Source organism: Alligator mississippiensis, chromosome 3 (assembly GCF_030867095.1).
Source record: "Alligator mississippiensis isolate rAllMis1 chromosome 3, rAllMis1, whole genome shotgun sequence".
NCBI lineage: Eukaryota > Metazoa > Chordata > Crocodylia > Alligatoridae > Alligator > Alligator mississippiensis.
Genome location: NC_081826.1, coordinates 37265035 through 37280242, shown reverse-complemented (window position 1 = coordinate 37280242; position 15208 = coordinate 37265035). Strand labels below are relative to the sequence as shown.

At 43.6% G+C, this 15208-nt stretch overlaps 2 protein-coding genes across 2 annotated transcripts in view; both read right to left on the bottom strand.

The window, feature by feature from the left end:
• The window catches only part of RRM2B (ribonucleotide reductase regulatory TP53 inducible subunit M2B), a 30097-nt gene extending 26838 nt beyond the window's left edge, over positions 1–3259 (bottom strand). The window contains exon 1 of the mRNA XM_006277330.4: positions 3143–3259. Coding sequence (XP_006277392.2) covers positions 3143–3196 — 54 coding nt within the window. The 5' untranslated portion in view covers positions 3197–3259. The remainder of the gene's footprint in view (positions 1–3142) is intronic.
• Positions 3260–11409: 8150 nt separating this feature from the next.
• Positions 11410–15208, bottom strand: part of UBR5 (ubiquitin protein ligase E3 component n-recognin 5) — a 149398-nt gene continuing 145599 nt past the window's right edge. Inside the window, exon 59 of the mRNA XM_059723832.1 lies at positions 11410–14681. Coding sequence (XP_059579815.1) covers positions 14469–14681 — 213 coding nt within the window. The 3' untranslated portion in view covers positions 11410–14468. The remainder of the gene's footprint in view (positions 14682–15208) is intronic.

The window sequence follows — 15208 nt, the reverse complement described above, 5'->3', positions numbered from 1 at the left end:
CCAGGTGCAACATTGTCAGGAAATGTCTGTGGTTCAGTGCAAAAGAGAAAGTCTGTCTCTGGGGAAACTGCACTCACTTGCACCCAGCTCAGATGTACCGCAGCGAACACAACATGCATGGACACGTGCAAAGTCACTTCATCCCAACTACCAACCTGCGTCTAGCACAGCTACTTGCGGTTCAACTCCAGAACATCATACAAGATTTCCTTCAGAATTTCTCCACATTACAGATCATGTGTCTATGCACAAGCTGTTCAAAATGAATTAATTTGGCATCTCAGATGCAATAAATACTCCTATTCGTAAAAAAAGCAGTACTTTGCAGGGATTTGTTTGCTTTAAGCCTGTGCCGATACACTCCTAATTGCTCCACGTTTAGTGGTCCTCCCATTGCCATACCACAGTGCACTGCCTCACATTTGGGTTCATCCATCTGTATGTCCCTCCACCAGTCTTGGGTTCGGGTTCCCTTGACCAGGTTTCACCTTGCTTTAAATGCTGCCATATATAGCCCTTCTTATACCAAGACCTGGGAAATTCATACATCTGGAGTCACAGACACTGCAGCAGTCACCCCCACCCATCCTCTGCCTAGTCACACACCCCTGCAGAGCTCTTGGACCCAACTGCCTTCTGGGAGTGCTGCATGTCCAGGCCACTCCAAAGAGGAGTTAGTGGACTGCAGACATGTGTGTGTTCCACCTCAGGTCATCCAAACCCAGAAATGCAATACTGAGACCATGTCAGAGTGTCCCGCTCCAGCTGCTCTAGAGGCCTCAGTTTCCAGTGTACTTGAGAACAGCTGCAGAAGGATGCCCCAATCAACATAAGCATCAATATATTTCCAGATTAAATGTATGCGAGTGGGAAGAAAAAGCTTAGGAATGGGAGCTGGAAGACACCAACAACTAGACTATATACCCAATTGTATCCATACATGAAACTTAATATTTTTTCCCTGAAAAAAAAAAAAAAAAAATCAAATCTCACAGACACCAGTACCACAGAACAACAGACATGTTTATTGTAGCAGCAGATATAGAATGAAAAGAAATTCAGGAGAAAATGGTCTAGGACGATTGTTTAATCAACACACTAAGATTTTATGTATAATTCAATGACAAGGCAAAAACTCCTCAAAAAATTCAAAGACATTTTTAATAGCTTAATAGGAAGGTTTGGCACACCTAGAGCAGGAGAAAGGCTGCAGACCCCGGCACAGAACAAGGGCTTCTCAACCGTTACACACTCAAGGTTCCCCTCTAACTTTTCTGAATGCACTAACACCCCATTTGTAAACCACTAGCTTGGAGTGCACTTGGTATGCTTTGGCACTCATTTTGTCTTATGCAATGTAGAAGGGATAAAACCAAAAGTTCTAAAATAATTAAGTGCATAAAACAAATCAGGCTAAAAGCTATGCACATAAACGAGAACAATGGCTTTGATATCTCATCTTGGTTCATTTAGAAATCTGTAAAAAAGGTATCCCTCCTGATTACTTTCAATTGGAGTTTTTTTTAGCCTAATTTCTTTCCGTCTAATACCCTTCCTTATAAAATACTTAGCTCTGCTTGACAAAATCCTATTGTTTTCCAGTGTAAATCGATACATTTCTATGAGAAATACTGATTGAAGAAAACAATTTAGTTGGGCTAAAACACCAGAGGACCACAACTTTAGTTTGATTCTCCTTACATTAGAACCTATCCTATTTGCGCTGGTTCCCATTTGCTGGTCCTCAGAGGTGTTTACAAGGTGCCCCTGGTCAGCATGCAAATAAATCTGGTTTTGCACAAGGGATTCACTGGAGCCCTGATCCACATATACCATTCCTCAACTCCTTCCCCAGGCACCTTGCAGGGCTACATCAACATGCAAAAACAGCCCAGTACCCACTGTGTCCTGGGGGGAGAATTTCTTGGAGTTCCCTCCCCTCAAGGTGTTTCCTCATCCAAGGTGCTGTAATTACAATGCGTTGGAGCAGCCTCATTGCATGTGTAAAAGCACCCAGTGCCCAATTAGTGTTTTCCAGAATTATTTTCCATCTTGTAGATGAGCACAGTGTACATGAAAAACCTTTGATTATTTTACTCTGCATAATCATGTAATTCGTATATAGCGACTACTCTGAACTTTTATGGTAATATTTTGTACATTAAACATTTATCTGTACGTAGGGAGCTTGGGGCTCCTGCTGCTTTAAGGAAAGACGAGATGCAGATGACTCAGAAGGGAATTAAATGAACCGTATGACCCAAAAAGGGCTGAGTTTGCACTGTATAAGCCCAGAGCTGGGAGGGCAATCTACCTCTGGGAGCCATGGAAAAGCTTGAATCCAGAAGACAAGAATGTCAGGCCTTATGAGAAGAGGCCAAGAGGCATGGGACTCTTCAACCTGGAGAAGCAAAGGCTCAGGAGGGACTTGGTGGCAGCCTATAAGTACATAAGGGATCTGGGAGAACGTCTGTTCACCAGGGCACCCCAAGGGACAAGGAGGTCACAAACTGCTGGAAGACCATTTTAGGCTGGACATGAGGAAAAACTTCACTGTCTGAGCCCCCAAAAGTGGTGCAAGCACCTGTTCTGGACACTTTTAAGAAACACTTGGGTGCTTCTCATCATGCTGGGATCCTTTGACCCCAGCTGACTTCCTGCCCCTGGCACAGGGGGCTGGATCCGATGATCTCGCGAGGTCCCTTCCAGCCCGACTGTCTATGAATGGACGACAGCAATCTGCCACCATGAGGGTGCCCGCCCCGGTCTCTTCTTAATCCCTTAATCGCTGCGGCGACTCGGATGTTTCTACCTGCTGACGTAGCCGTGCAAGGGGCCGGGGAAGGCGACGAGGAAACGGTATCTACGGATCAGAGCGCCAGTGAATCCCTTGTTGTGCAAAACCGGGCTATTACCCCGGCTCCCCCCCCCCCAACGACCCAAGCCGTGCGCCCGAGCCCGCCCGCCCGCCCGCGGTTTCGGGGCCGGCCGGGCCCCCCGTGAGGGCGCTCCCCGCGCGGCGGCCTGGACAGCGGGCGGCTCAGAGCCGCTGCCCCGCGGAGCTCTGCTCCCCAGCCCGACCTCGGGAGGCCCCTTGCCGCCCCCCTCCAGGACGCGGCCCGACCCCCCCGCGCGCGCTCACCCCGTCGGGCCCCTCGGCTCCCGGCAGCGGCGCGGGGCCGCAGTGCGAGCCCATAGCACGGAGCCGCCTTGGGTCGGAGCCGGCCCCGCCCCGTCGCGCCCCGCTCCCAGCCTGCCCCGCGCCCCGCCCCAGGAGGCGCATGCCTCCGGCGGCTCGAGAGCGCATGCGCCGAGGGTGGGGCTTGGGAGCCAGCTCGCGCTTGTGCCTGGCGCGGCGCAGCCCCGCCCCCAGCCGGCTCCGGGCCCCGGGGCGGGGGCGGTCCCGCGCCAGGCTGAGCCCGGCAGGACAGAGTAGGCTGCACCGCTGCCACGCGCGCCGCCTTCACGGCCGATGCCAGGGAGCGCGTCGAGTAGCGGGGGGGCAGTGCCCGGGACACGCGGGCCCCAAGGCAGCCACGTGGTAGCACTTGGCCCCGCGCCCACCAGGCTGTGAGAGGGGAGGGGACCTGGCCCTGCGCGGGGCGACCTGCCCCCACCCCAACCTGCCCCAGGGCCCTCGGCAGTGCGGCAGCATTAATTGCCGCTGCTCCCCGCTGCCCTGGTTCCCGGTCGCTGGAGAGCGCGGCACGGGCCAGCCTCGGCCCACGGGGCAGGGCTTCAGCAGGCGTGCTGGAGCGCCTCTGGCTGGATGCTCCCCCTCTAGGACCTAGGTCTGCCGCGGCTCGGGTCGGTATGGGCCATTGCTCTGAGAGACTGCCACGTCTCACGTTTGAAAGCTGCCCTCCTTTCCTGTCCCTTACACGGGACCTGCTGTGTGCACGCAAGCACAGGTCGAGCTCCAAGACCTGGGCTTTTTCCAACCGAGAGCCCGAAAGGATGTCTAAGCTGCTTCTGAGCAGCACCCAGAGTTCCTCGGTGGCTATGTAGCTGCATGAAATCTGCACTGATTTTGCCTCAGCAGAAATTTAAGAGACAAAGACACTGTCCTGTAACTGCATTTGCAGCAGGGGTATCAAACTCATCTGGACCCAAGGGCAGAAGGCCAGAAGCATAGGCTCACAGATTTCCACCTCTCCCTGGGGCCAGATCCAGTGCACACAGCACCCACCCCAGCCCATCTAGGACATGTGGACCCCACATGCTGCCAGGGGTTGCAGACTGGGCCCATGTAGAGATGTGCTATGGGTCCTGCACCCTGTGCAAGGAGGCAGCCTAGGTCAAATCAAGACCCAGGGCCTGCAGGAGGGGCCAGATGATGCAATTCCATAGGCTGAATCCAGCCTGTGCTGCAGCCTTGACACCCCTACTTCAGAGCAATTAAGCACAGCAGTCATAGATACGCTAGACATGCATATAGCAGAAGGGAGCTCTTATGGCTTAAGAGCTGGTCTGTGGCTGTGAGGGCAGAGGAGATGGAGCATTCCTTTAGAGAACAACTGGAAGATGGTACAAGTAGTTCTGTTACCTGACTTCTTCCTGAACCAATGCAGCCATAAGAGCATATGTAGCATATCTGTAAGAAGGTACAGAATATTTGCTTCTATAAGCTGTACATTTTCCCTGCCTTTTCAATTTGGGCTTGCCTACAGTCAGGTTTTATGCAGACCCAATTTGAACCCCTCACATGAATATGCTGCTCTGGTATAAATTGCAACTTGCATCAAGAGCCTTTGCTGAAATTATGCCAGTGCACAATGTTTTTATACCAGCACAAATGTGTTAATACAAATCCTCCCCCATCTCTCAACAGATAGAATCATAGAATAGAAGGACCAGAAGGGACCTGTAAGAGCAAGTCAGGTCCCCTGCCACGAGCGGGAGGTAATTGGACTCAAATGAGCTCAACAAGGTGGTTGTCCAGCCTCCTTTTGAACACCAGCAGGGATGGTGACTGCACCACCTCTGCTGGAAGTCTGTTCCAGATTCTAGTTACCCGGACAGAAAATAGTTTTTCCTTATGTCTAGCCAAAAGTTTTCCTTGACTAGCTTGTGCTTATTGGACCGTGTCTTCCCAAGGACTCCCTTTCTGAATAGTTCCACCCCCTAGATCCTAGTGTTCACCCCTGACATACTTGTAGGCGGCTATGAAGTCACCCCTCAGTCTTCTTTTACTCAGACTGAACAAACCCAAATCTCAGTCTCTCCTCATAGGGCCTATCCCCCGCCCCCTCCCCAGGCCCATGATCCTGCAGGTGGCCCTTCTCTGCACCCTTTTGAGCTTATCCATATCCATCTTGAAGTGTGGTGCCCAGAACTAGACAGTACTCCAGCTGTGGTCTTACCAATGCCAAGTAGAGGGGGAGGAGCCCCCCTCTGGATCTACCGGCAACACATCAGCTGATGCACGCCAGAGTTCTATTTGCTCTGTTGGCCACTTGATCGCACTTATGGCTCATTCAGCTTCTGGTCAATTGTCACCCCCAGGTCCCTTTCGGATGCCGTGCCAGCCAGTGGGCCACCACCCATCGTATAGATCCAGGTAGGAAGAACCTTCACCATATGAAGGAGCTGGTACTTGTCCCTATTGAACCTCATCCGATTGCATTCAGCCCATAGGACCAGCCTGCCAAGGTTGTCGTGGAGCCTTGCCCTGTCTTCAGATGTGCCCGCATGTCCCCACAGCTTGGTGTCATCCACAAACTCAATCATTATGCTTTCCACTCCCTCATCTAGGTCATTGATAAAAATGTTAACGAGCACAGGCCCAAGCATTGGGGGACACCACTGGCGACAGCCCTCCAGGGTGAGGCCACCCCATCAATTACAACTCACTGGGGTTGGTCACTGAGCCAGTTGCCAACCCACCTCACTGTAGCCTGGTCTAGGCCCGTACCCTCCTTGGTTGAGAGAATTTCATGAGAAACAGTATCAAAGGCCTTGCAAAGATATATGTGGCCAGAATATAGTCACCATGATACAGAAAAGGTGCCGAGTAACATTTCTAACTAGCCAAAATGACCATGAACCAGGCAGACCCAAAGTTCAAACACTGAATAAAATGACTGGGTAAAGTCCAGGCTGCCACGCACACTCAAACATAAGATACAGCAATGAGAAAAACAACCAACCAGCAATGTTAGTTTAAAGCTTATAAACAATCTAGGGAGCTGAGTCAACAGGGTTGAGCCTAAACTAATCTTTAAAGGTACAAGAGATGATCTTGGAAGCAGGGGGGAGGGTCAATGCAGGAGAACAAGATAGAAAATAGCCAGAAAATGCTTCCCAATCTCACTGCTGCCAAAATGCTCCTGACCTGCCTCTCCAGTGCCAGGTAATAGAAATCTTCACCACCTCAAGCATGTGTCATGTGACTGACGTGTACACAAGAGCAGCAGAAGTGGCAGTGCAGCACTAGAGGATACACCTATTCTGAAATGTGGAACCACTTTCTCCCTGTTCAAGTCAAAATAAGTTTTCTGACTGAAACCATGTGCCCCTAAGCTCCTCTACTTCACATACTGCAGGAATCTAACAAGCATCTATCTACTAGGAGAGTGAGGCTGGTGTTTTGCAGCTGGAAGTAAATGGGTCAAATGGATAATAGTATATCATGCATATTACTTTGCCCAGCTACTGAAGACAGCTGTTAGCTTTTTCTGCAAATGACTTAAGTGGTTAAGCCAATATCTGTGAGGTTATCTTCTTCATAACAGACCCTTCCCTGGGTAAATTCTCCCTCTGAGCCCCAGTTCCTCACCACCTAACTTTCCAAAGGTTTCTTCTTGGGCCCCATAAAGAACAAGGTCTGTGACCCACATTTTGAGAACAACACTTAAAGCAAGACTCACAGACTCCTTATTAACCCTGACAATAAGCTACTTGCTTGTGCTCACTTTCCAGAGTGTAAGAGCAACTTAATGGAACATGCCAATGCACCACCTACTATCTTAAACATTGTGGTACATCTCTCCTAAGTGTACCATGAAAAATAAGTGTTGATAATAGTGTAGTTGGGTGTTTTCTATGTAGGCAATACCTTGAAAATGTTAACCTCTGCAAGCCATATTTTATGTATCATATATGATGCTTCTAACACTGATACATGGAAATCTTGTTGGATTGTAAAAAAGACAATTTACACGTGTAATGTATACATTTTTTCAGTCTAATACTGCAGCTTATACAGTACACAAGGCTAGCTAGCCCAGTGCCACTATAGGGACCAAGACTGATGGTATATGAACACATGCTTCAAATGAAAAGGAACTAAGCACTGAATGGATATGGCAAATGACCTACACTTTCATCCCATAGGTAGAGTTGTCCTTGCCCATCCTCCCACAAATGTCAGAAATTAGCAGTTAACAGTGCAGCAAACCTTGTACCACTACTGCAATTCCTGTTCTGGGGCTAAATGACTTCAGTTCCAAGGATTTTCAGTTCCAGTGCTTTTAAGTGAGCCAACATTCTCTGACAGAAGCAAATGAAAAAGCAGAAAGCAAAACAGGACATTTCTCCCAGCCACCCAGAGGCAGATTATAGGTTCATGGGTGTTCTGTTCATAATCTAGTATACATTTTAATATACATAGCAGCAAAGCATTAGGCACTGCTATTTAACATGTAGCTGGAGTAAAGCTAGCACAGTAGTCCCTAAGCCTGCCTATAAAAATGATTATATAAAGTGTTAAAAGATAATTGCATTTTGCACTCCCAGCCTAATACTGTGGGTGGTCTGTCAGATTCCAACACAATCTGTGAATTCTGCTAAATACCTCTTCACAAGGACATGAAAAAGGAAAGGTTCCCTCTAAAACAATGGCTAAAGCAACCACCCATTTCTTCTGAGAAGAGATGAACATCAATCTTTTATGGACAGATTTTAAGATTAGTGATTTTGGGAGTGAAATTTTCAGAAACTTCTGTTTACTGAAATATAGTTGATAGAGTTTTTTTGTAGCAGAGAACATTAACTTCACTATAAGAATTGAAATCTCTCCCCCCACACCTTCCACACCACTTCTCAACCCTTCCCACTGAAGTAGCAAAACTAAACAAGAAACCCACCTGACAGCAATTCCCTGAATGGTTTGATAGATCACTTATAATCCAGTCCAAACATAAATCATTGCTATAATGAGGTGATTTTTTCAGTTCAGTAGTAAAAAAGGGGGAGGGAACATAAAATATATAGTTTGGGTCAACCCAAAATGGGATTTTTTTCCCCCCCTCACAAATGATGATACAATTGTTTCACTTCAACACAAAATATTTCATCTGACCTGAAACTAGTTTTTTTGTTTCAAAGGTATATCATTTGTACTTTCTTAAAACTTAGGTCAATGTTTAAGTTAAATGCCATTTTAAAGTTAAAAGTGAAAACCTTTCATTTTTAAAATGTAGAATTAAACTTTGCAAGTTTTCAGCCACACAGTTCTGCAAATTCACCTCAACTTTGCAAATTTCAGCCTACCTAAAACTATTTCCTCAGCTAATTTACTATTTGCCCCTAAAAAGTCAACCAGCTCCAGCCATTGCTTACATTACTTTTGTTGCCATGCGTTATGTTGGCTCTTGGTAGCAACCTACTCCCCTATTTACTTGCATACATCCCCAAATAAACATGCACCTTGTTTTTATAAGACATAACATAGAAATATTTTTTCAGTGTCATCTCATGGATGACTGTGACCAAGTTCTGGAAACAGTACTCAGGAAGTTTCTGGTGCCAGCTGCCTCACCCAGACGGTCTTCTGGGGTGCCATATTTCCTGAACACTGTCTCCAAGAGAACTTACTCTACATCACACAAGTTTAGGCCCCAGACCCTTACAAGGACAGCAACAGACTGATACTTCTTTACTGTAAACAGTTCTTTATATGAGCGCCTGTAAACAAAGTTATTTCTACATCACAAGCTTCATTAAGATACTTGATGAGCAAGCTCACTTGCTCCTTCAGGTACAAGCTACAGGTTAACACAGGATTTTGCCATCTTGGCAGCTGCACAGCATGCAGCTTCTCTGGGCATGCTTCTTTTCTAGCAAAGGAAGCAGCTTCCCTGCTTAATACATGCACCCCAAATTGTGGGGGGAAAAGGAAAGGGAGGGGATGATTTTGGAAGGAAAGATGTGTGTTGTGAGAAACAGTATTTCAAGAACTCCTCTTAAATGAATACATTATTCAACTTACAGTTCATATCTACTGTATTGCTTGTTTGTCACTGAACATTAAAGAGGCTGAGTATGCAAAAATTGAACACATACCTATGGTGGCCAGCACAGCAGCAAGCACAAAACAACTGACAGACTTTTTAGTTCACTGAAAGTTTCAGTATATAGGAGATCTAACCACAGTCACATTACTTATGGATTACCACAGGCAAAAGCCACATTTGTGGAAACGATAATATTTTTCAGTTCTACATTTTCCCATGAGATTCCCCGAGTGCTTTACAAAAATTAAGACATTAAATATCACCACCTGTGAGGTAAGTGTCTGCCAGTTTTACAGAAAAGAAAACAGATACAAGTAGATGGGTTACAGGAAGTTAGAGGGGAGGAATGGGTACATATGCAGGTTCTCCTGGTATCCTGCTCTATATCTTGTTGACTAAGAGGCATACTCCCTCCTCTCCATAAACATTTGCAACAGGCTAGATTATCAAGAGCTGAAAAGCCGTAAGTAATTTTTCAGTTATTCAACCAACAGGAGAGATTTCAGCATAACTGAATTACAGTTCAGTGACAAAAACCCAAGACAGATTCGGCTATGAATAAAAAGCATTTTTCTAGTTGAATTTCCAAGTTAACACCAATAGGGGGCTAGGAAAACTCAGGAAAATAGTAGGTCAAAGTCTGTTGTGCAAATGGTGTCGGCACCAAAAGGTCAGTGTAATTCCGGGATGCACAACCATTAAGTTCATGTCTTCTCTTCAAAGCTCTGATCCATAAATTTCACTTAGTTTAAGGTTAGGAGTGTCAGCTGAAGTCTTCATATAGTAAGTTTCAGATGCATTTCAATTTCTATGGGTTCTTTGGACTTGGAGATGCACTTAATGCCAGTTAAGGTAAATGTTGATAATTTGGATTTGCCTGCACTTCATTCCATTCTGGGGGGGAAAAGTTTCTAAAAAGACAGAAAAATTGAAGGTGTTCAGAGAAAAGACTGAGGAAGTGAAACTAGTCACTCCAAAGCTTGACTAATACAAAAGAAAGGCAGATAGAAGTTAATATGCTCAAAACTGAACAGAGAACAGAAAGGTAAAAATGCCTCCTACTACATATAATGATATACATACACCATACACAGGTTATGATGAGATGACTTTATGAAAGAGAAAAACGTAGGTAGAAAAACAAGAAAACTTCCTAAATGTAGAATATATTAGACTAAAGATCCTTAAAAAAAAAAAATCATAGCTCATTGGCAACATACTGCCCCCTAGACTGACACTGCTCACAGCCACAGGAAATTGAAAGGTTAAAACTGAATTAGACAGTGAGAATAAAGTACGCTGCTGCCCACAGCATGTTTTTCAAATCAACTCTGTTACCCAATGTTCAATACAACTGGGGACCACTGGAATAGTAGTTACAGAAGATACCAGACATGCTTTAAAATTAGACTACTAGAAAAGATACCCTAGGCACAGATCTGCAATAGGAAGATGGCTTTGATGACTTCTGTATTTCTCCCTACTTGAATAAGAATTAAAGATAAGGGCATGATAATATTTTCTGCTCAATATCTTCACATGGGTGCACTGCCAATATATCAAAACAAAAATCCTAACATTTATTACAGACCATGTTCTTACACCTACCCACCTCCCACACCTACCCCTGAAGGGAAAGAATGAAGTTTAGTTTCTCACAGCTGCTTAACTAATATCTTGCAAGAAACTTATTTGGTTTTGTTTTTCTAATTCATTGCTCTTTCACTAAATGTGGATTTAATTACCAGAAAGCTCAAATGTATGTAGCAAAAAGCAAGTATATTCTAGGGACATTTCAAAACAGGACACAGCTAGAAAATAATACCAGCTGAGGAACACCCAGCCCAATTTTTTAAATCTAGAATTCCAGGGCTAAAGCATGAAACTTTGCTGAAGTAGACTCATTACAGGAATCATTAAAATCCCAGACTGACAGGTTAGCATAGCATAGGACCAGTTTTCCCTGGAGTTAAAATACGGAATAATTAGTGTTAATATTTAAAACAACACATTTTGTTGGTAACTACTTTGCCTCTTTCAACAGTTGTAAACATCTGAGAAAGTAGACTATAAAGCATTTTAATTAAATGCTATAAAAATCTTCCCATTTTACTTTTGTTTCTCTACCACATCTTAAAAATAAACTAACAGAAGGGCTTAAGTCAAAGGGAAATGAGGTGTATGATTTTAATAAACATTTTCTTATTAAAACCTTGATATTGTTTAAATATACCATACAGAGAAAAAAAGCTAATTTATAAAGCAACATACACATTTCAAGTCAATGACGACAGCATACATCATTCTAGTTTTTCCTTCCATTCATGTCATCAGAATGCCTTCGTGTGTATATATTGTGAACTACTGTATAAGACTACACTGTAGGCACTGTGTAGTTTCTGCCTAGCTATACAGTACAGGATTTAAAAAAAAACTGTTTAAGCTATATACATAAATATATATACATATAACATATATTTATATGTTATACATACACATACATTTATATACATATACACACAATACATATATACACAATCATTTACATGTATATGGCCTTTCATCAGAGGATTTTTGTTGAAGGTTTTACACCATTAAGTCTCATAAAGCTCACCAGGGAGGGAGTCATTTTTACAAACTGGATCCGAGACCTGTTCTACACAATTTTTGTATCAACTTTATGTATTTTGGCTAGAGGTATGTTCTGATTTTGTTTTGTAAACTACAATATCATTATACTGGCAAGACCCTAGTATGCTACCGAAGTATATAGTGGTGCCTTATACCAGTATAGTTTTCTTCCCCCCTTTTTTTAAAATACAGAAATAGGTGCACCAACGTAAAGCACCTTTATAGCTGCATCCACACTTGTGAGATTGTATAACTTAACAACAGAACCAGGATAGGAAAAAAGAGGTACAATTTATGGGTTTAGACAGACTCAGCCCAAAGTTTAGTGATTCCCTGAAGGTCACAGTGGCAGATTCCAAACACTACACTCCCAGCCCTAATGATCTAAGCACTAGAAAAAACTCTGTATTTGCCTACAAGAGTTACTCCTAGGGGGATGTGGTTACATTTCACAATCCATGTAGAAATATTTTTACTGATTCATTTGATGCATCTGCAGTTTAACCTTGGAAGTCTGGAACAGTTAGCCTGATCAAAAGTTTCAGAGTCAATGCAACACACACAGGGCTCCTATACATATGCAGGGAGCCTGCTCCAATGCACTGTAATTCCAGCGTGTCAGAGCAGCCACAATTAATCGAGTCTGCTGGAGTGCGGAAATTACTGCGCTCCAGAAGCCTCCAGTGTCACATGCATCATCCCCATGCTGAAAAATGGCTGCAGGGCACTTTAAAGCTCATTCAATGAGTTTTAGTTCAAAGGCCCTTGCCGCCATTTTTCAGCACAGGGACACTGATAAGTGATGTTCTGGGCACTTTATTAGCATGGCTCTTGGAGCTGCACTAATTAAAGCTCCCCCAGCCTCCCAGAGCATGTGTATAAACTCCCAGAGTAACCAGAGTTTTGGATTCAAGCCCTCATCAAAGCCTACAGAAGCTAGAATCATTATGGAAGCAGAAGGCTCTATTTTTCAGCCACAAAGCAGCATTGACAGATTTTGACAAAATCTCGATAGCTCTCCTCAGAAGGGAAAATCCTTGTAACATGGTCAAAGGGTTAGAGGAAGTAGAAAAACAGTAGCATCTTTCAAAAGCCAACCCATGCTGTGCTTCCCTACACTTCAACAATCCAATCCGCTAAGCTATGGTACCAGAATAACAATAGGGAGAGGTGGCCAGGGTCGCTCCATACTTTCCCAATGTCCTTACAACTCTTAAGCAGTCACACTAAGCAATACAAATTGAAAATGACAAACAAGCCCTAGCTTACTGTATGTTCAAAGACTACCCTCCCCAAAACCAGTAAACCATGTTATTAAAGAATGAACACACAGTAGGTTCCCTCTGCTATGCACTTTGTAGATTTATTCCATCAAAATCAATCCTGAATTTATTGGAACAAACCTCTTTTCGTTCAAACCAAGGTTTTCTGTGAAAGAAGGGGTTGCCTGGCTTATTTCATTCAGAAGTCTCTGCTAACTGTAAAATGCGGGCTGAATCTCTTCATTTTGTTTATTGCAGTGCAGAAGCACAAAATTCAGATTTTAAGTGGGCTACTGTGTTTTGTGTATGCTGCTAGCTCAAATAAAGGGCTAAATAAATAAAAACTATTGTTTCTTCAATATGACTTGGTATTTTGTCTGTAATTTCTTTATTAAAAAACTGTAACAAGATACTTAAAAAAGGCTAGATACAAAAGTAGTTAAGCTGCTCACGAACATTAAAATTTTCCAAAATGTATCTTCAATAATCATGATCTTATAAACATTTTACAGTTACCAGAAAGTGCCCAGGCTGAGTTTACACAGTTGAGATAACGTAGTACAAGTGTCTGGGTAGAACTGGAAATGGAACAACCTCCTGACTGTCTGCTCACTGAAATAGGGATACAAAAGTGTTGATTGTGAACTATGAAATACTGTGCATTGGCCTCATCGCATGTACAAAAAAAAAAAAAAAACCCTCACTAAAAAGGTACAGATTACATGCAAAATATTAGTGATGATATCTCTAATGTGCCAGAGTTCAATGCAACAAGAACAAAAATTGCAATGAAAGTGGTTTCATAAGTAAAAGTGAATGATTCCAACTCTTAGATCTGAACTGTCAAGAACTTTTTTTTTTTTTTACAAGTTCAATATACATGATACACAACTGCAGCCAACCACAAATTAAACACCATAAAAAAGTTAAAATAAAACACAGAACATACTTAATTTTTTATTTTGAAATTCCCTACTCCCTCTATACAAGAACCTTTGCTGAACACTTTCCACAAAGGCAGCAGTGAATTTTCAGAACATTTTACATATTTTCCCTCAGCAAAAAGATAAATCACAGTGTAAATAATATTGTTCTGCTGTCATCTTTGGCTGGGGCTAGGCCAAGAAGTTACTGACTAGCATGCTGTCGCCGTTACAGTAGAACATTGCTAGTGCTCCTTAGGCCTTTACGTTACAAATCTAGTATAGGAATGTTTGCATTTAATCATTAAAGTACCACCAGGGGTATGACAGCATTAACTTTCATAAACTTTTATAGACAAATGGAAAATCTACAAAACTTAGCTAGTAATATTACACAGCAATACACACTTTTTACTCTACACAAAACCAAAATTCTTGGTCTTAATGGCGAGTAACAATTTCTGTTTCAAAATCTGCTTAGAGGAATAGAGTGGGACATAAAGGCGAGAAATGCAAGTGTTTGCTGTAGGAAGGTGTTGATCATCTGGTGGCCTTATTGTTATTGATGGCATGGGCTGAAATCCCTCCTCACTGGCAGGTAATGATGGGCTTGATGTCCAAAAATAAACCTGAAAGGACAGAAAGCAGAGTATCACTTTTGCTGGTCTAACCACATGTAAACTTACATTAAGCTACAGAGTGGTGAAAGTCACAGAACCATAGAAAATTAGGGTTGAAAGGGACCTCAGGGGATCATCTAGTCTAACCCCCTCAAAAGCAGGACCATCCCCAGCTACACCATTCCAGCCAGGGCTTTGTCAAGCCAGGCCTTAAAAACCTTCAAGGATGGAGAATCCACCACCTTTCTAGGTAACCTGTTCCAGTGCTTCACCACCCTCCCAGCGAGAAAGTCTTTCCTAATATGAGACCTAAACCTCTCCTGTTGCAATTTGAGACCATTACTCCTTGTTCTGACATCTGACATATTATGGTTGATCATGAAACATTCCCTTATAGCATACTGGCCAATTCAATGGCTCTAATACATATTCTTCTGCCAATGTATTTTACTCTAACTCATTGGCTCATCTCAGCTACAAGTACCTTATCAAAGCAACATACTTGGGGAGAGTTGCTCTTATTGGTATCAACTACT